This window comes from Saprolegnia parasitica, assembly GCF_000151545.1.
Source record: "Saprolegnia parasitica CBS 223.65 unplaced genomic scaffold supercont2.92, whole genome shotgun sequence".
In the NCBI taxonomy this organism is placed as follows: Eukaryota; Oomycota; class Saprolegniomycetes; order Saprolegniales; family Saprolegniaceae; genus Saprolegnia; species Saprolegnia parasitica.
In genome coordinates, this window is record NW_012156486.1 from 1 (window position 1) to 22,117 (window position 22,117).

The following is a 22,117-nucleotide window of genomic DNA, read 5'->3' on the forward strand; positions in this document are numbered from 1 at the left end:
CCCCGTCACAAAGTACGAGCGTCTTGTAAATGGCCCCAGGATCTGATATCGTTCGGTAGCACGTACATCACGATGGACGAGCTTCTTCCGGCGCTGGAGCGGGAACAAGCCATCGACGTGTACACGATCAACTTGGCCGGCAAGTCGAGCCTCGCCGAGCACATGGTGTTCTGCACGGGTCGGTCGCGCGCCCACATGCGCCGCATGGCCGACATGGTGATCCTCTCGATGAAGGCGCGGTCGATGGAGGACGACTTTGGCTACGTCGTCGAGGGCCGCGACTGCGACGACTGGATGATCGCCGACATCAACACGATCGTCGTGCACTTCATGACCGAAGGTATGGTTGGATCCACGCATCCGATCGATACGAATATTGTCATGGGTAGAAACGCGCAAGATGCTGCAGCTCGAGAAGCACTGGGAAAACATGGTCAACGACAAGCACCGGCTCTACGGCCACCTCTCGGAGGACGAGTACATGGACAAGTATGGCATGTCGGAGCTCATGACGGACGACGACGTGCTGAACGAAGACGATATTGACCACAATGTGTGGAAGTAATTGCCTGACCTTGCCCATTTTTGACAAATATACGACCACAACCCACAATAAGAACCGAGTTTTTGTTGACGCCCACGGACTGTACGAGGACGAGAACGGAGGGCCTCGTCAAGCACGTCTCACGTCTTGACGCCCGTGGCTCCGACACATTTCCAAGGCTTCAAGTGTCCTTCCTTCCCCATCGATTGCGTTTCAAGTGCAGTGCGCTCGCTGTCATTGAAAGGAGCCGATGTAAGCGTGGGTATACTACACCCAGCGGATTCTGGTGGCGAGCAGTCGACTCGTCGCTCGTTGCGACGTAAGGTAGCAATGACGCGAAGCCGTTGTACATGCGACGCTGTCGCATCCAATCGCTGGCGTATCAGGTATCAGAGGGATGTCGTCGCGAAGCTGGCAGTCGGCATGTGGAGAAGACATATCGCTAGCCACCTAAACTACGTAGTACTTGTGTACCAGGTTGGCTCAATTAGCAAACTCGTCAATTGGTAGCCACCATGACGTGGTGCAGCGACAGACCAAGTTGCGTGTTTTTAGTCCGTGGGACGATCGTGGCCGGCGTCCATTCCGTGTCCAACGCCATGGCTCCGCTTCGGCTCCTCGTGGTCGGCTATCTCGTGCTGGACGCCGCCGCCTTGGCACTCGGTCTCGTCACGCTCGTTGCTCGTTTCGCCTTTTGGCCCAGCATCTTCGTGCACGGCGATGCCCTCACGGCGCTCTCGGCCATCACGCTGGTTGTTGCTGGCGTCGGTCTTGTCCTCGGCCTGCGCCTCAAGCGCCACGGGTCCGTGCTGCCGCTGGCCGCCGTGCTCGCGATTTGTAGCGCAACGATCTATGGCATCGTCTTCCTCCTCATCTTCCGCACGAGGGGCCACGAGCTCTTGGACCACGAGCTCTTGGTCAATCGGCCCATCCCAATTGTACAGAACGAGACGCAAAACCCATACCTCCACCAGTACGCTGTCTCGCTGTCCATGCCAGGCCCGACGCCTTCTCGCGCCATCGACGAAGCGTACTGCATCCACGAAGGCAAGGTGTTCTGCGACACCCTTCCGCTCCGCGTGACCGGCGGTGGTCTGGCCGACGGGAACGCCGCCCGCACGAGCTTGAGCTCCCTCAACGCGTCGTCGACATCACTGGCTCTCGAGGGGCTTCTCGTCTCGCCCAACCTGACGCTGAACGCCTACTGTGCGATGCGCCGCAACGCCGTGCAAGTAATCGATGCGGGGATCGAGGCCGCGTGCGCGGGCTGCGAGCGCATCATGGCAGCGACGAGCGACCCGCTGCATTTGGCGCCGGCGCTTCGACGGCTCTGCCCCATGCGCGAAGGCGACGCGGCGTTCGGAGTCTTTTGCGCCATGTACATGAGCGACCGCGTCGAGGGCTACCAATTGCACTATGCGCCTGGTCGATGGTACCGGTACCACGGCTTGCGCAGCATGGTTCAGATGCCCAATGGCTGCTACAAGGCGCTCGCGCAGGATGCGGACCGCTACGTGACTCCGCTGCAAATTACCGCCGGCATGCTCGCGTGGACCACGACGACGATCGCGATTGGGCTATGGCAGTGGCAACGGCGTCGCTTTCTCTTGGCCACGACGAACGCCGACGACTATGTCCTCGCGTACCGAAGCGTCGGGACACCGTCCGTGTACCGCGATTGAGAGTAGGAACGTAGGTTAGGTTAGCCGCGCGGTCTGACGCAATTTGAAAGTGATGTTGTCCCCTCTTTCCAGAACCCAATTTGGAACAAGAATTCTCGTGAGTCTGTCCCTCGACCGTGTTTGCTTGGACAATTGGGAAGCATGATATGAACCATCTTCGAGACGTTGCAGGACGAGCGCTACGCCGAAATGCGTTGACACGCAGCGCGTTTCAAAGAGCACTGAGATCCACCCCATCCCGTCGTGGACTCGGCCGAGTGAGACTACTATTCTGTGCCAAAAAAAGTGTCGGCGCGTTGATTTGCAACACCAAGGACATGAGGTCCACGCCTTCTGCTTCTCTACATCTGCTCAAAACACAGAGAGTATGAGGATGTCGTTGACATTGCAGTAGTACGGGGTAATATTGAACGCAAAATACATCATATCTAGCGTCGTCGTTGACTAGGGCGCGCCCTTGGCCCGTGCCGTCTTGAGCGCGTTCGCAAACCACAGAAGCTCCGAGACGAAGCTTGCTGCGCCGTTCTCCAACGCGAAGCCACTGCCCCCGGCGTCCGGCAGCAGGTCGCCGTCGTCGCTGAGCAAATTTTGCACCTTTGGCACGGGCACCGTGAGCGGAATCGTCGTCAATCCGAGCTGTCCCAAGAAGGGCCGGAGCGGGCCGGCCGCGCGGACGCCGCCAAAGTACTCCATCGAGTAGGTCACGATGCCTGCGCTCTTGTAGTAGTACTCGTTGTGGTAAAAGTAGTCCATGACGTTGGAAAGCACGGGCGAGTAACTGTTGTTGTACTCTGGTGAGACGACAATGTACGCGTCGCTCTCGGCGATTCTGGCGTGGAGCTCGCGAAGACCGGCGGTGCGGTCTGCGTCTGGAAGCGCCGCGTACCGGTCGATGAGCAGCGGGATTTGAAGCGGCGCCGGGTCGATGAGGTGGACTTTCTGGATGCCTTTTTGAAGCAACTTGGCTTGAAAGTACTTGCCGACGCGGAGACCCATGCGGTGGGGCCGTACCGAGCCGATGATGACACTGACCGTGAGCGCGCTCATGCTCGGCGGAAAGGGTTTATAGAAAAGTGAGCGCGAATGGGAGATTCGAAACAGTAATGACGGTCGTCGAAGTCCATTCGGTGACTGGAAAGCCGGCCATCGTCGGCTTTCTTTAAAGTGGATTTGGCTCCGTCTGGAAATCAAGCGTAAAAGAAAGCACTTGAACCATCGAAAAAGCGAGCCGCAGTGCCCGTGTGGGTCCCTCGATCGATCGAACGACGACGATTCTTGATAGACAGTCACAAGGATCGCGCGTGGACGTTATGGACAATCTATTGCGTGAGACGTCAGGATGCTGTTGTTGATTGATTGCGTTGACACTTGGCGGTGCGATGAGGCGGTTGGCGGTGCGATGAGGAGGGGGTCGTAAAACGAAGCAAAGTTGAGCGCTTACTCGGATTGCTGAGCTTTGAAACCTCTTATCAACAAGCGCTTGTGCCACTGGACATGCGAAAGAAACCAGATCGATTATTGACGAGTCGAGCTAGCGAATAGGCGACATGTCGGACCGTCCATGCACTCTTTCTACACCAATGGTCCGTGCCATAAATGCTGTGGTTTAGCTGCCTTGGAATACTATCGGCTCCTACGCTCGGCTCTTTTTGCGGGCCGTCTGAAGCGCGTCTGCAAACCACGTGAGCTCGGCAACGAAGCTCTCGGTGCTCTTCTCCAAGAGCGCGCCGCTGGCGTCCCCCGACAGCTGACCGTCTTCGGTCAATACAGCGTGCACCGACGGCACGGGCACCGAGAGCGGAATCGATGTCAGGCCCAGACCGCTCAAGAACGGCCGGAGCGGACTCAGCGCGCGGACGCCGCCGAACAGCCCCATCGAGTAGGTCACGATGCCTGCACTCTTGTAGTAGTATTCGTTGTGGTAAAAGTAGTCCATGAGGTTGGAAAGCACGGGCGAGTAGGTGTGGTTGTACTCGGGCGAAATGACGATGATCGCGTCACTCTCGGCGAACTGGGCCTGAAGTGTCTTGAGACTGTCGGAGCGGTCGGCCTCGGGCAGCGACGTGAAGCTGTCGACGAGTAGCGGGATCTGGAGCGGCGCCGGGTCAATAAGGTGGACCTTCTTGACGGCCTTCTCGAGGAGCTTGGCTTGGAAGAACTTGCCGACGCGGAGGCCCATGCGGGTCGGGCGCACAGAGCCGACGATGATGGCGATCGTGAGGTTGCTCATGGTGGCGGTGGGTGGCGGCGTTGTTGTCGAGGGAAGGAGAGAAAAGGAATTGTGACAACTCTCATCTCGTCGTTGGCGCGACGCTGATCGATATCATACATTGTAGCACGATCATGTACGATGATCACGGTATCGTCATGTGATCACGTTACTCGAACAAGGACGGAAAATACTTTTCTGTGGGACCGGAAGCAACAATATGTTCAATTGCCTTGGACAAGTACACTTCCTATGCTTTGATTGCTTTGATTGGTGCATTGCGACGAAGTGCTGTCGCCTCTTCTGCACCAGAAGGACGCCGCGACCCTCCAATTTCGTTGGGCGTCGAAAGTCCTACTTACCCCGGACGTATGCTGCGTGATTGCACTTTCTGTGCAGCTTACCGAGCCGGCGGGCAAGGACCGGGCTTCGTGTGCCAGCCATAGTACACACATGTCTTGAATGTGTGCCACTTGTGGTGGCTCACTCGACGGACACCGCCCTCGGTCGAACGCGAGCGAAAATACGTCAAGCACAAGGAGAGTTCTTGTCAAACGATGTCTTTGTATTGTGCATCAATGCACCATTCTCGCTCAAGCCAGCGTTTTAGAAGCTACTGCCAGAGATGTACTATTGGCACTATCAGTACAGCTCTACTTCATGCTCTGCTACCTGCATCTACCACGACCACTGTAGCACCAGCATTCATAGAGGCAGCTACCTGTGTCATCTTGTCTGCAAGGCAATTGTGCTACCCATCGATTTCAGAACGCACCGAGGCACCGAGACGCAAGTCTGGTTCGAGTTACGGTCGTCGCCCTGGATTCCCCGAACGACACGAGCTTGGAACGCAACGTGAAAGAGAAGAGGACCCTCGTCGCGGCCTGTGTGTGCACAACCAACAACGCACCGGTGAACCAACGATCGATTGTTGTTTTACACGACCGACTTGGTATCCTCGTCGTCGACGTCCTCGAGCTTGGAGTCTTTCTGCAGCGCGAGGGGCGGTTGGGCTGGCGCCACGGGCAGCGAGTACAAGTAGATACCGCCGGCCACAAGCGCCACAGAGAGCACGAGGTAGCTATGTCAATCCGAAAATGCCAAAATCAATTCCCAAAAAAAAGAAACAAAAATGATATGGCCACGCACCCGGTGAGCACAGTGCCAAACAAGAGTGACGCGAGGATCGGGAGCACGACGAGCTCCAAGCCAGAGGCGATCGCCTTGCGCACCGAGTCGAGGTACTTGAGAAAGAGACTCGTGACGACGCCAATGAACGACATGATGAGCACCTATAGCACGCATGCGATACGTTCGTGTCCATGAGGTCGTCGTGGTGTACCATCATGAGGACGGGCCAGTGCGTGAGCGCCTCGAGGTTTTTGACGTCCGTCGCGTCGCGGAAGCTCACGCCAGTGATGCCAAGCGCAAGGCAGAGCATCACAAACACAATCGAGTCGAGGTACATGATTGTGTTTTGGAAATGGATCGACAAGTTCTTGTCGTAGGTCTTGAGGAGCGCTTCGTTGTAGACACCAGCAAAGGTCGAGCTGAGGATTTGCACCATCAAGAGGCCGTAGGCGAACACCGGGATCGGCTTCTCGGCGGCGCCCGCGTTGTCGCCGACTGTCTTGATGACGCAGCCAACGGTCACGGCCAGAATCGCGAGCCATTGGTTCTGGTTCATGGTCTAATCGCATGTGAGAGATCGCGTCAAGAAGGCGACGGCCATGGACCTTGTGGAAGACGCGCTGATGCAGGAGGCCCGTGATGACGAGGCGGAATTGCAAGAGCAGAAAGTACGTGGGCGGGTCAAAGAGCGCGAGGTTGACGTACGCGAGGATGTCGTAGAGGGCATACAAGCCGGATGGGATCAAGTACAAGATGAAGAGCGTGGGATGGCGCTTGAAGAGCTCGAGCATCTTGGCGAGCGACCCGTCCTGCGACCTAAAGAGGCCGACGGCCAGCACGAGCTTGACGATGCACTGCGCGACGACCGCTGTCGCCGAGTGAAACTTGATATGGCTGCGCTTGGCGTACTCGTTCAGAAGGCCGTAGCTCACCCAGAGGCCAATGTAGACGCAGAAGATGCTCTTCTGCACCAGCGTCTCGAGGCCAAGGAAGGCCATCGTGCTTGCTTTGACGTCGCTACGGAAATGAGCCCGAGTGTCCGTGTGACTGCGACCACCAGCTGGGGAAACGTTGTGTGTTTTTATCCTTGGCATACATATGGTATATTGCAATGGATGGATCCACGCCCATTAGCTACAGCAAAAACCGACGAAATTTCAGGGCCAAGGCCCACTCAGCTCGTCTGCGCCAAGATCGTGTCCGAGTCCAACGACCGGAACGTCTCAAGTTTCAAAGTTCAAACCGACCGTTCACGGCCGGCCGTTGTCCTTGCAGATACTAGTACCGTCTGTATTGGTTTGCCCTACTCCTATGTGCATTCATTCCAGCCTGCTATCAGTCCATCTATCAGTCTGCAACACCAACGATAATTATTGCAGTGCTCTGGCGGCAGAGCGTCCAGCTCATCACTCGTCAAGGTCTGAGACGAGCCGTGGATCGAACGCAAAATTGTGGTTGTAAGATTGGGCCGGCTATGGACGAGACGTTTGCAAAGTCTTTACCCTCGTGTCTCTACAGTTATAAAGATTCAATGTTGATCTCAATGTTGTCCACCACTGTATCTATTGTCTAAGCAGCAGCGGGAGCGACTACACATTCTACCGGTATAGCGAGCTAGCAAGAATAGGTGTTCATGTGTCTGGTATTAGCTCTGCGTGGTCACTACGAGGACCAACTGTATGCCTCATGATCAATGCGAGTACGTCTCCGAGAGGAAAATAAAACGTACGTGGATCTCGTGCGTGGTCAATATTGTCATCGCCCATTATTGCACTACACATTCGGTTCGCAGACATCCATATAGAATTATCCCATTCTAGTCCTCAACTACTAATATGCGCTTCTAGTCTTTAGACGCTTACGTTCGAATCCGACGATTGCATGAGCAGCTTGGAGACATACTCGTACACGGCAAAGATGAGCGCGCCGTTCGGAAGCACTTTGATCAAATTCGGCGTCAAGCCCTTGTAGAGACCCGGCATGCCTTCGTACCTACAGCACATTCCATGTCAAAAGACCCGATAGAATGAAATGCTCGCTTCGTCAGTACTTGATGATGCGCTTCGTGCAGTCCCACGTGCCCGTGTACTTGTCCGCGACGGGTCCACCTTGCTGGAGGCGGGCTTTGATCACTTGGTACGGGTACGTGGCGGTCGATGCAAACGCTTGCGAAAGCGCTCCGATGGTCAGCGACGCGGGAATCGACTATAAAACATCCCGTTGCGTCTTCACAATCAAAGACAATAATCATGTCTACCATATCACGGCTCACGTACGACGTGTACTCGGACTTGAGCTTTTCGTACGCGACAAACTAGATCCGCATACGTCAACCATGAGAGACCACAAGTCGACGCGTCTGCACCTTGAACGCGCCGTGGGACGTCAAAAAGAGCGCTGGCACAGCGCCCTTGTACAAAGCGCGGACGCCTTCTTCGGCAATAATGCGCTTGAACGCGTCGGCCACGTTCTTGTACGGCACCGCTGTGCCCTGCACTTGCATGCGCACCTTGATGAGCCAGATCGGGTTGGTCAGCGGGACACACATGACGCCTGTAGCCGTACATGAATTCGATCGCGGCGCAATGCAGCGAGATGAAAGACGAGTACCTGCTTGGATGCCCGAGAGAAAGTGGCCGATCGACGGCGGCAGCGACGAGGTGGCATACATGGTCTTGGCCTGCTCGTAAAAGTAAAAGTAGAGACCCCACGACATGGTCGTGCCGTACAAGGCCGGGCTCATGCCTTGGTACATGGCGCGCCAGTGCCACGCCGACGCGCCGGGGCCTTTCACGAGCGACGTGAACGCGTGCAACAGCGACTTGTACGCACGCGGCGACTGCTCGTGGACCTGGTACCGGACCTTGACGAGGTCCAATGGGTACAGCACGGCCGTGCTGAAGCCGCCGGCGACGATGCCGGCGACGCAGTGCTGCAGCAGCGTCGGGCGGCGTTCCTTCGAGTTCATCGTCGTCGTGATGGAAAGGCCAGCTTGCTTGATTGGCCCAAACACAGATCGCGCGGGGATTGGTTCGAATGCGTTGCGACGACGCTTTGGATTGGTGGATTGGAGGTGCTAATTTCACCCAAATTGCCGGCTTGGTGAAGTGCAACCTCGCCCATGGTTCCACGTCCGCTCTCCCGCTCGAGCGTTTACAAAACCACGACCAAAGCGCATGTGACCTCTCCTTGACGGTACGCGACATGGTTTGGAAGGCTCCCTTCATGTCGATCGCCTTTAGGAGTTTATTTGCACACGCAAGAGGGCCATTGCCGTTAGACGTCGCTTCAAGAGCGGTAATGACCAAAATGTGGGTGTTTTTAGACAACCTCGTAGCACGGGTGTTGACGCAGCAAACGTCAAGTGCAACCAAACAACTAGCAGGCACCGTATTCCCGGTCCAGAGCTCGCTCCCCGACGCACGCAAGCGAGGTTCGGTTCCAACAACTCGGATCGCGTCTTGATACAGCGTCTCTACCGCGCCTAATATCAATAGATAGATCCCTTGCCTTGCTGCACAACACAAAAGAGACAAGAGACTAGTCATACAAATTCTATATATTCGCATGGACGCCAATAACTTAAAACATTTCGTCTTCCACACGAAGGTACTCGCCAATGTCGGCCTGGTGCAAGACGACGTAGCCGGTCGGGTCGAGGTCTTTGCACATCTCGGTGGCCTGCGCGGCGATACCAAAGCCGAGCGGCACGTCGTTCATGCTGTAGACGACGACGCCGGCGTACTGCGGCGTGCCTTCGGTGATGCGGCCAAGGCCCGACTTGACCACGTTGTTGCCGTACAAGAACGACATTTCCGAGTTGGGCTTGATCCACACCTTGTACTTGGCGTACTGGGCGAGGTAGTCGAGGAACGTGATGCGGAGGTGGAACTTCTTCGTTTTGGTGAGCTTGCCGACCGCCGTGCCGAGCGAGAGCAGCTGGTCCGTGCCAATGTTGGTGGCCTGGCGCATGAGCTTCTCGCTCACGTAGTAGACAATGTCGCCGTGGAGGCGGAAGCAGAATTTTTCGTCCGGGCGCACGACCAAGTGCTGCACGTTGCGGCCAATGCTACAAGCAGACGTTAGCACAGCATATCGATACTAGATCGTAGTACTATTTCGAGATCTTCTCGAAGACGGTCTTCATCTCTTCATCGGTCAACGGACGCATCGTCGCTTGCTCGTTGGGCGGCCAAAGCAAAGGGTTGTGCTTTGCCCGGGCCGACCACCGCCGTATTCATTGGTCCAAATCGATTGGCCAATCAGCGACGCCGAAGCAATCGATTGGTGGGCGCGGATGTTTTTATGTTGGAAACCATCCGGTGTTTTAAACATTGCGCGTGAAAGCCAAGGGCATGCACACCACGAGGATGGACAACATGGTTGTATTCATATCCGAGTCGAAGAAGAAGCTATGGACGTGAAGACCATCCATCAGCATGGGTTGGTATTGTGCGAGGAGCAAAAGCGAGTTGGTGGTGGAAAAAGGGAGTCCCGTGGGCGAGGCGGTGCAGTTCATGTGTCCGAGTTTCCTGGGGCAATGATTGTATCTTGCGGGCGAATGCGTCGACTGTAAGGACTGTAAGTTGCATGACACGAGGGATTGAGCGATCCATGGAAAGAGAGGTTTTTATACTGCTCGTGCACACAAAACTACGGTGTATAGGCCAAAGACCGAGTCGGCTGTCCATGCACAAGGCACGGAGGGTCCTCAAATTTTGGAAACGCACGTTGATTGATGATTGAATACTAGTACAATGGAGGTAGCGGCGACGACGCCAAGCTCAATTGAGTAGCACAACGGACGCCCTTTGAGTGCGCCTCTGCGACCTTCACGAGGTAAAACCTAAACCAATAAATCCCTATATAAATTCCTATGAATGGCGGGGTGAGACCTGAGCGTTTTGTGGGAGACTATGATCATGATATGACCCGACCTCAAATACTCCACCACTGGCCGCGTCGATCTCATACCTCCGCTTGTATGACAACCAACACGACACTTGCACAGTCATGTGTATGCATCCCAATCCTAAATACGCCAAGCCTTGCCAGGCGACGACACGGAGCTCGCTCTCATCCTTTCTCCACCCATCTTTGCATCGTTCTCGTCGTCACGTCGCTTTCCAGTCATCACAGAGACGACTCGATTGCACGCATCATGAACCGGGCGCGATTGGTCTTGGCACACTTTCCGTCTTGCCCATGCAGCGTGCCACGTGCGAGATCGTTTCAAACACTTTTTTTCACACTATGTGTATAAAACACCCCCGGCCAAATCCCAAATGGCTGGTGCGGAGATGATGCATTCTCAGAGGTTTTTGACAATATAAAAAGCAAGAGGGAATCGGCCACGGCTGGCTTCAAGTCATTCCGGAAATCACACACCAGTAACATCATGGAAGGCGCGAGCAAGATTGAATCGGTCCAGGTCTTTGGCCGCAAGAAGAACGCTACGGCGGTCGCCTACTGCAAGCGCGGCCACGGCCTCATCAAGGTCAACGGCTGCCCCATCGAGCTCGTCGAGCCCGAGATCCTCCGCACCAAGACGTACGAGCCGGTGCTCCTCCTCGGCCAGCAGCGCTTCGCCAACGTACGTACTACTCCGCCTTGATCACGTCCTCCAGTGTGCATCGGGGCGCGGCGAGAGGCTACTCTCTTGGCGCGCCTTGGTAGCTGTCTTGGTCCACATCTTACTGTGTGCCACCGCCGTCTTGGCGGTGTGCTGTGTCCAATGATTGCACATCCACCGATGTCGCACTTGGGATCTAAGATGCTCGGGATAAACGGGGACTGATCGGCATGCTGCAATCTTTTAGGTCGACATCCGTGTCCGCGTCAAGGGCGGTGGTCACACCTCGCAGATCTACGCCATCCGCCAGGCGATCGCCAAGGCCATCGTCGCGTACTACCAGAAGTACGTCGATGAAGCCTCGAAGAAGGAGATCAAGGACATCCTCCTCGACTACGACCGCACGCTCCTCGTCGCGGATCCCCGCCGCTGCGAAGCCAAGAAGTTCGGCGGTCCCAGCGCCCGCGCTCGCTTCCAGAAGTCGTACCGTTAAACGTCTCGCCGACGTGGGTCGTCTTGGCCTGGGTGCAGCGCAGCGCTTCTATGCGCTCTGCTTTGCAGTCTAGTTGGTCGATCGTGTAACAGAAACTGGTGTGAACCTCATTTTAAATTCTTGTCTTGCACCCTTTGCCCAGCACGCGTCTACTCGTCGGTCGTCATAGCATTGCTTGTACTACCAAGCGACAGAAGCGTGGCAGCTACGTGTCCAAGGAGCTCACATGAGCAGCTACGCGCAAGCAGCCCGCGCAGGTACACACGCCACGGCCATGGTACTCACCCCCTGACCCCAACGCATGGTCTGCCGCTGCCTCGTGGCTGAGGTAGATGGCGTCAGTGCTAAGTGCTGCAAGGACGTTTGCCGGAGACTGCTAGCCCAAGATCGACAGCCGCGAGATAACGATGTCGCTGCTGAGCTCTGGCACGAGGAGCTTCTGTGTTGCTCGCGCGTATCCCTTGTCCTCGGGTAGTTCTTCTCACAGAAGGAGGGCGCGCCGAACAAGGCCAAGAAGCGCAAGAGAGACTACAGCGGTTCCACAGTGCACGTCGGCTTTCCGTCTCTGCTTCCAGTGCAAGCCGTTGGATCGATGAGCGAGGAGCGATGGCCCCGGCGAGGCGATTGCATCGATGTGGTCACAAGTGGCGGAGGACTGCTGCTGCATGAGCAAGGCTGCTGCGTGGTTCCAATATACAACATGCTAGCACCACGTCAGAGCGGCAGGACACTGGTTTCTGCAGATGGCTTGTACTACATGTATGTTACGAGTACTAGGCAAAACAACCTTACTTGAGTCTTGTCTCACTGCAAGTTCCACCGGAGTAGCCTTGGCACAGCAGTGGTGTTGGGACGCCCGCAACATTCGACCCATGGACCCTGAAATCCTCTCCGGGCGGTTGTCGCTCAGCTCATCGAGCTCTGATAACATACATTGCATGGCCGTAGTCGTGTACTAGCCACGACGCATTGCACCTCCATCCCATGGCCACGCGTATGCAAGTCAGCGGAAGCATGCATGCCCGTGTATCGATGACGGCGGCAAGAGCGTGACTGCGGGACCAGTTGCTACGAGCCTTTTCGCAGCGTCGCAAGCATGGACGCCTTGCGGATGAAGGCTGCGAGCTGCGGCGACTGCCGTGGTCGAGCACATCCAAGCGCAGGCGATGGCCTAGGCTGCGCCTCCATCTCCGTGGCCCAGCGGCTGCATCCTGCTCTACAGACCAAGGGGCATGCGTCGAGCGCCTCGTCGAGGGCAGTCTCCATGGCCTCATGGGCGCGTCCGGCTGCAAGGTCGAGCCGTCCGGTTTCGGATCTGTACTCGTTATCCGGATGGCCGAATCCAATTTTCAGCAATTAATCGACCGGCATGCGGTCACGGGCCGCGCCCATGTACGAGCCGGCGCGTCTTCCACGGCTCCCGCGATGTCGTCCTAGACCCGACGCGGTCCATCGAGCTCCTCTCGCTCGGCCGCGCTGGTCCTGGCGAGACCAACCAAGTCGAGTTCCTCTACTTGCCGTCCGGCGAGATCCTCGCGCAGACGCCGACCAAGCCATCGCCATCGCCGCCGCCAATGGCCGTATCGACAGCAACATCCCATGTGCCCATGCTTCTCGAGTCGGTCGACCGGTTCGACCAGGCGCGGTCGCCATCGTCGTCGTATGCATCGACGCTGCGGCCACAGCAGCTCTCGCCTCGGTCCGCGAGCGCCAAGTCGTATAGCAGCAGAGCCTCTCATCTCAAGACGCCGTACCAGCAGCGCATCCTCGAGCTCGAGACGCTGTTGGAACACGAGAAGAAGCGGTCGCTGCAGAAGATGCGCCAGCTCCTCGACGAGCAGGACAAGACACGCGAGCTCGAGAGCCAAATCAGTGCGCTACAGCACCGATGCCACGCGCTCGAAGGCGCGCTGGAGCGGCAGGACGCGCACGCACGCGAGCTCCAAGAAGCCAACGAGACGTGCGAGGCCCGGATGGCGTCGCTGGTTGCGGACCATGGCCGCCAGACGAGCCAGATGGAAGCACTACAACACCAGATCCAGACGCTCGCGGTGGCGTCTACGGCAGCATCACCTGCTCCAGAGTTGCCCGCCGTGACGGCGCCACCACCTCCACGACGGCTGGCGGACGAGGCGAGCCAAACTGAGAGTGAGACGCCTCCAGACACGGAGCAACCACCATCGTCGCATCTGGCTCTCCTCGAGGCCATCCACGCATGGAAACAGTCGCTGGACGAGTGGTGCGCGCAGCCGCCATCACCGCTCAAGGTTCGCCTCGAAGACATACTGCAGGACTTTCCATCCCTCTCGCTGCCATCGTCGTCGTCGTCATCATCACCGCCCATCCCGTCCGAGGCGTCGGCGGTATTGAAGCGGCAGCTGCAGCTCATGGAACACGAATGGCGGCAAACGCACGCCAAGTACGTCGAGCTCAAGGAGCTCTGTGCGCGACAGTGCGTGCGCGAAGCCGACCTGCAAAACTTCGTCAACGAGCACCGACTGCGCGGCAACTGCTCGCTTCAAACCGCCGCCGCCGCGTCGACTTTTGACGACACGCTCCATGGCGACCAAGGCCGCATGAAGGTCGTCATCACACACAAGCCCGAGTCGGCTGTGCACGCCAAGCTCGACGCACTGCGCGTCAAGAAGGAGCAAGTGACCGTGCTGCCGTCGGCGCGCTTGACCAAGAAACACGAGCGCATGCCGACGCCGAAAGCGCTCAAGAAACCAAAAAAGAATCACCGCAGTGACAAGGCGCCGTTGACAGCTGGCCGCACGCCCTTGAGCCGACCGTGGGTTTGCTAATAACGTTAAGAAGACCTCGACGACTCACCTCATTTGCTTGTTGGCACGCCGTCGATGGTCCCATCGACAGGGCTCTAGAGTACATCGCAGTAGTAGCACCTTCTTTGAGATGATTGCGTCGTAACATCTCGCATCTCCAGGCTCGCGTGCTCCGTCGTCGATCCACCGAGGTGGCTCACTTGATTTTGAAAAATCAAGCAGCCAGAGGCAGCGCAACAGTCTTCCCAACGTGGTCTCCGCCACACACGGCTTGAATGCGATTGGTCGCACCATGTTGGGTACTGCATACCAATGGACATGTATGTCTCTTGCACATACTACTGGTAACGACAGCTTCAAGACTCAAGTTGCCGAGATGCAATATGATCTTTCTTCCGCCGTCGTGGCGCCACTAGAGAGACATTTCGGTTTAGAATCAAGCGTGTATACACTAACTATTGTCCAGTGTTGTACAGTGTAGTCGGTCTCGCACCGAGGCGTCGTGGTCGATGATTGCGCCGCGTTGCAAAAGACACGGTGGCATGCGACGCCTCGTGTGACCCAAGAGACGGTCTTCCGGCGCAACGAGCGGCTTCGCGGGCGTTCCATGCGCGGTCTTAATGTGTGCAAAACAGCTCTCCCTTGGGGAAAGCAAGGGCCTCGAACGTTGTGGCCTGGTACACTCGCCGGGCGTAGAGCCTCGATGGTACTCTGGCAGCCGCCGCATCGTTGCTGCTACGAATCACAAGCTTTGGCCAAGACGCGAAATTGATGCAGATTGTGCGCGTCCCACGCTGTCTCGGCTAGGACAGACCCGCCAGCGTCCATCGTCATCAGCGCGATACAAGTACCGCGTGCTGATGCAATCAATGCATCGCTCGCCGTCGTTCATTTCGTCTGAATTCATATTAGTAGATAGCTCTAGTGGTAGAGTGATTAGAAGATGGATACACCAGCTCGCATCTGCGAACCGCAACGTCGTGATGTGTTTTTCTGGATGCGAGCTCTCGCTCCAAGTCGAAACCGATTCCAATGTCGCTCGGTATTCGTCCATTATTGACTCTCTCGACGAGCTCCTCAAGCGAGTCGTCGTCTACTATCTAGTCGAAGATCGACTAAGAGAGCGGATCGGATGCTAGCCAAAGGTCACGACAAGTTGATGTGAGAAAGTCGACGGTCGTTTTGTGACAAGCAAGCACGTGGCCAATATCCTAGTTTCAACGTCTTCAATTCGGTAAAGTGCGCTTCTACAGTTGTCCAATGCGGACAAAAGTCCTACTTGCACTTGGCACCACCCAAGAGCTGTCGTAGACGTCGGCTTGCAACCGCAGCGCACTGTCACATCGGCCATGAACGCTGGCAAAAACTGGTCGTCGCACCCATGCCCGCGCAGAAGCTTGAAGCTTGGACTGGCGGCGAGAAACAGACAAAAGATGGACGGTGTTGAAACTTACGAGGGACAATAAAGACGACGCGGACGCTATGTCCACGACGACATCTTCTCCATATACGACCGCTTGAGCTCTTCGAGACTCGCCTGCAACTCGTCGTCAATCTCGGCCAGCCGCTTGGCACCGGCGAGCCGGATCGCATTCATGTGTTCGTGGGCAGCGATAAAGTCGGGGTGCGTGCTCACTTCGTCGCCAGCGTCGCGGAGTCGGTGCATGACGCTATCGATCGCAAGCGCGGCGGCCTCCAAGTTTTTCTCGAGCTCGTGGCGCGCGATAGCAATGGCCTCGCGGTAGGCTTGGTGGGCCTCACGGATCGAGACGCCGTAGTCGGCCTCTGTTGCCGCAATGTCTTTCTTGTACATGAGTCGCTTGATCCCGCGCAAGACGGCATTCCGTGGCATATCGGCGTCTCTGTTTTCGTGTGCACAGGACGAAGCAAATCGCCAACTGATCATTGCAATCCAGACTTTTCAAATTAGGATCGGAAAAGCGTACTTTATCGGAATTTCGGACTGTGGACGCAATCCTTTCGTTTCTTCCTCCGTTTACTGTATTTCAGCAGTACCCGGTAGTACCAGGTACGAGCGCCAGAAATCGCGAGGACCTCCCGAGCCACGTACTAATACATTTGGTAACCGGTTCTGCGAGTGTATACTGTGCCGAGAGACAGCGTCGGCTCATCCACCGGAGTCATCGCCATGGCGCTGGAGGCGGCGCATCATTTTGGCGCGATTTTGAATCAGATGCGATCGCGACTATGCACCTAGCTTCAATTTGTGCTTCAGAGTCCGACGTCGCCGCCTACTGCCAAGGACTGCGCCTTTCGTGGAAAGCAAGGACAGAGAAAACCACGCACGAACTACGCCACTGGATGACGTACTACTTTGCATCGGGCACATCGCTGGTTCGGGCTCTGCGCCATCAACATCGTCCTCAGCAATACAATGTGGACCTCTGCGGGGTCGGCAAATATTAAATTCTAGCGGATTTTCAATTAATTTCTAGCGGATCCTCTCTACGATCGATTCCTCGCAAACCGTGCGGCGTGCGTCCCCGTGAGCCTCGGTGCCGCTTGCCAAGGAGTAGTCGCTGGTACTCCAGCGACTCCGACAGCGGTTGCGTGAGCCGTGCGGCGAGGACGACCTCTGGCGGCGTCGATGCCAAAAAGGACATAAAGTCCGATTGTTGGGCGACAACAAAGCATGCCGCTCGAGCAACCTGCATGATACAAGCGACTACTCCGTGGCAAGCGACACTTAGTCTGACGAGGACGCACGCAGTACAGTTTGCGAGGAATCGGTCTTAGAATGAAATCCGCTAGACGATTCAGTGAAAATCCACTAGAATTTAATTATCACCCTCTGCGGGGTCCATGTGGTTGACGCTGTCGGTGTGTGGCATCGCGCTGCCGAGCTGGCGCGGCATGGTTGCCCGCGGTTGAAGCCGCATGGATCGAAAGCCTTGGCGATCCTCCCAAGGTAACCCCCTGCAGGGACCCACTAACGTTTCTAGCGGTATGAATCGCTCTACAACAGCGCGTTCGTGCTGTCGTCTGGATGACTGAAATACCCCCGAGCGAGTTGGGCTTGTGGCTTGTCCAGCGCAAGGCCTTTGTCGCGGCCGACGTCAAGAAGATCGTACGATGGGTCAACCAATATGCCACCGACCTAGTCGACAACCGTGCAGCGGCAGTTGAAGTAGCGAGATCAAGCATTATGCGTCCTCGGCAACTCCCGCGCTACTCAAACGGCAATATATTATTTCCTCTTTCCGACTTGGTTTAAAATGTAAAAGTGCCCTTTACGAAAGCGGGTTTCATGTTGGTAAAGGGTCTTCACCAATATGAGAATCGCTTTCGTAAAGGGGCTGCAAAATTTCCAGCACCTACGATGAGCATTCCTGGTGAGGTCGTGGAGCGTGTGATGCAATACCTGGCTAGCGCCGACGAGATCCTCATGGCCGCCGAGCTGGGCGAAGCAAGCGAGTATACGCAGGGACTTCGGAACCTGCGTTCCGCCGCTCCACGCAGCAGCTTGGCGCTGCCCGTTTTGAAGGCCAACCACCCACTCTTTTGTGAGCGCGACGTCGCTGCGGTTGTCGGCTACCCGACGGCCATCGCCGTCACCAGCCCCGGCGGCTTGCGCTCGGCTTGTCTTGGTCTTGGTCCGATCTCGGCGGACCCCGGCATGTACCCGTGTGTGCTGACGGCACCACTCTCCGTCTACCGTCAGGCGTACGGTGGGCAGGCGGTGCCCGGCGTTGCACAGCCCAAGGTGTCGATCACTGAGCACGCAGAAGCGTGCAATCCAATGGACGCTCGACTCGTCGCTGCAACAAGTGCCGGTGCACTCGCTGACGTTATCGGGCGGCACAGCACTGCCTCTGCAAACGTGCAGTGACGAACGGATGGCGTCGCGCATCCGCTTGATCGTCACGCATGGTACGCAGATGGGATCGTCTGGCTTGGCGCACCTGCAAATTAACATGTCAGGAAGACGCGTCGTTGCGTTGAGCAACGCGCTACAAGAGTGCCCAACGCTGACCACGATTGTGGGATGAACCAACGACGTCTGCGAGGATCTCAACTTGCATCTGGCCATGGTCGGTGTCGGTGTCCCAGACACCAGTACATCCCATCCTCGGTGACGTTTGATCCCGCCGTCTTTTCGCCCGACGTCGGCGCTCAGCTGGGCGACGCTTCGATCGCATCGAGACTCGAATGCTTGTCGCTCGCGCGTATCGCCATGGATCTGGACACATGGAGCCATGTGTGCCAGGGCATCCCGAGCACGGTGCGCACCTTGACCATTGACGACACGCTCTTCGACACGGTCCACTGGCTCGTCCCGCTGCTGGACACCGTTCCGCGACTGCTGGATCTCAACCACCTGACGCTGTGCGCCGGTGCATATCGTGCTAGGCGCCAGGATGTGTGCAAGGCCGTCCGTGTGATCGCTGCGCCTCGTCACTCTCCGCGTCGACGTGGTGCTGAGTCCGAAACACCTCGTCGAGTGCGTGACGCGCCTGCCGCTTCTGGAAGAAGTCGTAATTTCGATGTTCCGGTCAACGAACGCGCTCGACTTGCTCCCGCTTTCGCGCAAGCTCCCGGTGCTGAAGAAGATCTCCATCGCCCACCCGGACTTCTCGTACAGCTCGCTCCAGTGTCTCGTCGTGGAGCTCGCGCGCACGGCCGCGCGCCGCGTGGAGCTCGACATTTTTGGCGGCGGCGTCGATCCATGCAAGAGTTTCGAGGGTTTTGCTCGACGACCTCTCGAACCCGCCCGTTCCCCGTGGCATGGAATCGGAACTCGAATGTACAAGTTGTCAATCGATGCGGACCTCTGAATCTCCGCGATTCGCCACAGCGCATGCATGATTGCGCGCTCTTCTGAAGGAGATTGCTCCAATGCGAGGAGCGTTGCAAAATACACAAATGAATCGGTCGAACACCGAAAACCAATGTTGAACACACAAGTGCATGATATATGAACGTGTTTCGCGTTATCTTCCTTACAAAGAGTTCGCATACGTAGAGACTAGCAATCTCCTTCTTCTTCATTCACTCACCGGGCCGTGGCTGCGCAGGCGGCGGCGCGGGGGTGCATCTTGTTAAGTGCATGATACCAATAAAAATAGATGGGACTGGGGCACGATCACAGACAAAACGCACAAATATACACCTCCCTGAAGCGAGGTGGCAGTTGTTTGGCACGCCGCAACATCGCCGAGAGCGCGTGCAACAGCTTCGCTGTTAGCAATGCCGGCCACCAGATTTACGAGGTTAGTCGAGGTGGTCGCGCACCTTTCGAGGTTCATTTCGTCAATCTGGAGGCGGGGCATCTCCGGCTTTTGGCGGCTGAGTCGAATGAAGCTCGACAGGCTCATCGTCGATGCGAATTGCCAAGTGAGCAGTGGTGGCCACAAGCTCCTCGCCACAAACAGAGAATAATGCCAGCTGGGATGCCCGCGCCGACCAGATGTATTGCCTCGCGACCGTGTGGTTCTACAGTACAATGTATTACGTACTGGGTCAGTTCTCGAGAGTCGCCTGGTTGGCGTTCAACTGCAGATCGACCAACTAGCCTTGGCACGAAGCCACTAATAGATGGGCTCGAAGCTCCATTCGCTAGCCACGTGCGGTTGTCAATGACGCTTGGCGCGTCGCCTTGTCTTGAATGCGTTGGTCACGTGCAGTAGCATCCCGTCGTCGGATCCTGGCGACGGTTGTCTTGCAAAAGTGTACGGTACTTGCATAGGCGCCCAGACGCCTTCCTGTGGCCAGCGTTACTGCATGCTTGGTCCGATGGAGTCACTGGAGGCCGATCCATCGACCGCATCAAACGTACCGGGTACATGTACCGGTACTTTACGGTCCTGAAAGTGCGATGGGTTTCTTCCATTGTACTAGAGCAGTACACTGTATTAGGTAGGTGTACGTAGGAAGCGATGCGCTGCAACTCTGTCGACCAAGACGCAGCGGTCGACATCTCCGCCGCGTGCGACGCAATCGTGGGGGCGTGGTTGGTTGCATCGAAGGCTGTGGATGCGATAACACTCGGTGTAAACGGTTCTGACCTCGTTGGGTTCGTTGATAAGAACGACGCGATCCTCTTGTTCCGACATCTGCTCTGTCGGTGTGCTTGCGTTCCTATAGGTCGCGACGTGATTTGCAGCTCCGGTTCAATATACCATCGTCAACGTCCTCGTCGGCCCAGGTTCCGTTCTCACGTTACTGCCTTCGAAGGCCACCATGTCCGGTCGCTAAGAGCGTCCTCAGTGTGGCACGACATGATCGTGAGCTCGTCGAGAGTCCCAGCCCCTACACACCCCGAGGGGCCAAGCAACCAGCTGCCACGACGCAAAGGTCGGACAAAGACCACTGCCGCTCGCAGTCAAACGTCGACGGTGCGATGGATACCAATGTGGCACGAGTAAAAGCTTTGAAAAAGCAGTAGCAGATAGGGCGACGGGAAGTGGAACTCGGCGCCCCCTTCCGTGGCAACGACCGTCCAGCACAGAACGGGTGGTGGGATTTCTGGATGGACATCCATTGGTGGCAGCGGCTTCCCGACCGTCGATCGCATGCACTTGAAGACAATAGCCGCTTGCAACAAGGTGCACGTGTTTTGTTAATTAGAAGACGGACTTGGTCGCACGCGCACGCTTTGGAGCAGCGTCGGGTCCTTGAGTTGGAGGCTAATTTCCGGAAAGCTCGGTCGGCTCAGCGGGTTTGCGTCCCAGCACTGCCGCATGAGCCGAGCGAGGCCCGGTGGGCAGTTGATGGGAATCACCGGTCGCAAGCCGCTGACGACTGCTGTCATCTACTTTCATCATCTTTAGACACCATGGACAACACGACAATATGTATTGTCGTACCAGCTGGAACGGGTTCATGCCCTGGTCCCCATACGGCTTGCTGCGAGACCACATCGAGTAGAGGAGAATGCCGTACGAGTAGACGTCGCCTTTGGTCGAGCAGAGCGCCGCGCCCATCGTCGCCATCTCGGGGGCCATGTAGCTCGGCGTGCCCACCTACGATATTGTCATATTGGCTGTCGACGCCCAAGATGTGCGGTCTACCTCGGCGGTCATAGACGTTTGTTCCGGGTCAATGAGCCGCGAGAGGCCAAAGTCGCAAATGTTGATGTCGTCCGTGTCGTTCAAGAGCACGTTCGCAGGCTTGAGATCCCTAGTATCAAGTTGATACGACAGACAACGCCAGTGAGAGGCGGTACCGGTGGACGACGCTGCGGCTGTGCAGAAAGGCCATGCCGGCCGTGATTTGACCCATGACTTTGAGCAGAAACCCCGACTCGAAATGGTCGCTGGACGCCGGGTTTTCAATCAGCGCGCTCAACGACGTGCGGCAAAAGTCCGTCACAATGTACAGCACCCGGTTGTAGTAGCTCACGCCGTAAAACCGCACGACGTTTGGATGGTGGAGCTTGCTCAAAATGCTCACTTCGCGCCGAAAGAAGCTCTGAAAGTACTCTTGGCCCGTCACGGGGCTATAGAGGCGCTTGACGGCGACGACCGAATTGCCGCCGCCGCTGTGGTAGAGCGACTGGAACACTTGGCCGGACGTACCGTTGCCGACCTCGCGCTGCAGCGTGAGCGCTTCAAACGGGATGAGCCAGTCGCGCGAGTCGGCCGACACGAAAAACTCCAAGTCGCTCATGTCGGAAATTTCCACATACGCGCCGGTGAACGTCGAGTAGCGTCGATGCAAGCCGCCGGCGTGCAACGGCGGGT

At 56.8% G+C, this 22,117-nt stretch overlaps 12 protein-coding genes across 12 annotated transcripts; 5 read left to right on the top strand and 7 right to left on the bottom strand.

Annotated features, from left to right (window-relative positions):
* Positions 1 to 72: 72 nt before the first annotated feature.
* Positions 73 to 565, top strand: SPRG_12596 (hypothetical protein; the record flags this gene model as incomplete). The annotated part of the gene is made up of 2 exons (XM_012352067.1): positions 73 to 340; positions 390 to 565. The coding sequence occupies 2 exons, from the start codon at positions 73 to 75 to the stop codon at positions 563 to 565; spliced, it is 444 nt and encodes a 147-aa protein (XP_012207457.1).
* Positions 566 to 1,143: 578 nt separating this feature from the next.
* SPRG_12597 (hypothetical protein) lies at positions 1,144 to 2,226 on the top strand (the record flags this gene model as incomplete). Its single annotated transcript, XM_012352068.1, has 1 exon — positions 1,144 to 2,226. The coding sequence occupies one exon, from the start codon at positions 1,144 to 1,146 to the stop codon at positions 2,224 to 2,226; it is 1,083 nt and encodes a 360-aa protein (XP_012207458.1).
* A 444-nt stretch (positions 2,227 to 2,670) lies between these two features.
* SPRG_12598 (hypothetical protein) lies at positions 2,671 to 3,288 on the bottom strand (the record flags this gene model as incomplete). Its single annotated transcript, XM_012352069.1, has 1 exon — positions 2,671 to 3,288. Exon 1 carries the CDS (start codon positions 3,271 to 3,273, stop codon positions 2,671 to 2,673), a length of 603 nt encoding a protein of 200 aa, XP_012207459.1. The 5' UTR covers positions 3,274 to 3,288.
* Positions 3,289 to 3,859: 571 nt separating this feature from the next.
* On the bottom strand, positions 3,860 to 4,456 carry SPRG_12599 (hypothetical protein; the record flags this gene model as incomplete). Its single annotated transcript, XM_012352070.1, has 1 exon — positions 3,860 to 4,456. The coding sequence occupies one exon, from the start codon at positions 4,454 to 4,456 to the stop codon at positions 3,860 to 3,862; it is 597 nt and encodes a 198-aa protein (XP_012207460.1).
* An 886-nt stretch (positions 4,457 to 5,342) lies between these two features.
* Positions 5,343 to 6,564, bottom strand: SPRG_12600 (hypothetical protein; the record flags this gene model as incomplete). The annotated part of the gene is made up of 4 exons (XM_012352071.1): positions 5,343 to 5,516; positions 5,585 to 5,727; positions 5,778 to 6,125; positions 6,172 to 6,564. 4 exons carry the CDS (start codon positions 6,562 to 6,564, stop codon positions 5,372 to 5,374), a joined length of 1,029 nt encoding a protein of 342 aa, XP_012207461.1. The 3' UTR covers positions 5,343 to 5,371.
* A 756-nt stretch (positions 6,565 to 7,320) lies between these two features.
* On the bottom strand, positions 7,321 to 8,572 carry SPRG_12601 (hypothetical protein). Its single transcript, XM_012352072.1, has 5 exons — positions 8,177 to 8,572; positions 7,932 to 8,119; positions 7,824 to 7,880; positions 7,617 to 7,771; positions 7,321 to 7,558 (listed from the first exon to the last, which is right to left on the bottom strand). The coding sequence occupies exons 1-5, from the start codon at positions 8,532 to 8,534 to the stop codon at positions 7,417 to 7,419; spliced, it is 900 nt and encodes a 299-aa protein (XP_012207462.1). The 5' UTR covers positions 8,535 to 8,572; the 3' UTR covers positions 7,321 to 7,416.
* A 535-nt stretch (positions 8,573 to 9,107) lies between these two features.
* Positions 9,108 to 9,774, bottom strand: SPRG_12602 (60S ribosome subunit biogenesis protein NIP7). The gene is made up of 2 exons (XM_012352073.1): positions 9,682 to 9,774; positions 9,108 to 9,635 (listed from the first exon to the last, which is right to left on the bottom strand). Exons 1-2 carry the CDS (start codon positions 9,735 to 9,737, stop codon positions 9,149 to 9,151), a joined length of 543 nt encoding a protein of 180 aa, XP_012207463.1. The 5' UTR covers positions 9,738 to 9,774; the 3' UTR covers positions 9,108 to 9,148.
* A 1,190-nt stretch (positions 9,775 to 10,964) lies between these two features.
* SPRG_12603 (40S ribosomal protein S16) lies at positions 10,965 to 11,741 on the top strand (the record flags this gene model as incomplete). Its single annotated transcript, XM_012352074.1, has 2 exons — positions 10,965 to 11,159; positions 11,386 to 11,741. 2 exons carry the CDS (start codon positions 10,965 to 10,967, stop codon positions 11,629 to 11,631), a joined length of 441 nt encoding a protein of 146 aa, XP_012207464.1. The 3' UTR covers positions 11,632 to 11,741.
* A 1,162-nt stretch (positions 11,742 to 12,903) lies between these two features.
* SPRG_12604 (hypothetical protein) lies at positions 12,904 to 14,435 on the top strand (the record flags this gene model as incomplete). The annotated part of the gene is made up of 2 exons (XM_012352075.1): positions 12,904 to 12,937; positions 13,069 to 14,435. 2 exons carry the CDS (start codon positions 12,904 to 12,906, stop codon positions 14,433 to 14,435), a joined length of 1,401 nt encoding a protein of 466 aa, XP_012207465.1.
* Positions 14,436 to 15,894: 1,459 nt separating this feature from the next.
* Positions 15,895 to 16,320, bottom strand: SPRG_12605 (hypothetical protein; the record flags this gene model as incomplete). Its single annotated transcript, XM_012352076.1, has 2 exons — positions 15,895 to 16,274; positions 16,314 to 16,320. 2 exons carry the CDS (start codon positions 16,318 to 16,320, stop codon positions 15,895 to 15,897), a joined length of 387 nt encoding a protein of 128 aa, XP_012207466.1.
* A 1,434-nt stretch (positions 16,321 to 17,754) lies between these two features.
* SPRG_12606 (hypothetical protein) lies at positions 17,755 to 19,210 on the top strand (the record flags this gene model as incomplete). The annotated part of the gene is made up of 5 exons (XM_012352077.1): positions 17,755 to 18,114; positions 18,161 to 18,305; positions 18,357 to 18,415; positions 18,493 to 18,761; positions 18,859 to 19,210. 5 exons carry the CDS (start codon positions 17,755 to 17,757, stop codon positions 19,208 to 19,210), a joined length of 1,185 nt encoding a protein of 394 aa, XP_012207467.1.
* A 1,784-nt stretch (positions 19,211 to 20,994) lies between these two features.
* Positions 20,995 to 22,106, bottom strand: SPRG_12607 (TKL protein kinase; the record flags this gene model as incomplete). The annotated part of the gene is made up of 4 exons (XM_012352078.1): positions 21,601 to 22,106; positions 21,446 to 21,554; positions 21,242 to 21,397; positions 20,995 to 21,186 (listed from the first exon to the last, which is right to left on the bottom strand). The coding sequence occupies exons 1-4, from the start codon at positions 22,041 to 22,043 to the stop codon at positions 20,995 to 20,997; spliced, it is 900 nt and encodes a 299-aa protein (XP_012207468.1). The 5' UTR covers positions 22,044 to 22,106.
* Positions 22,107 to 22,117: the final 11 nt, after the last annotated feature.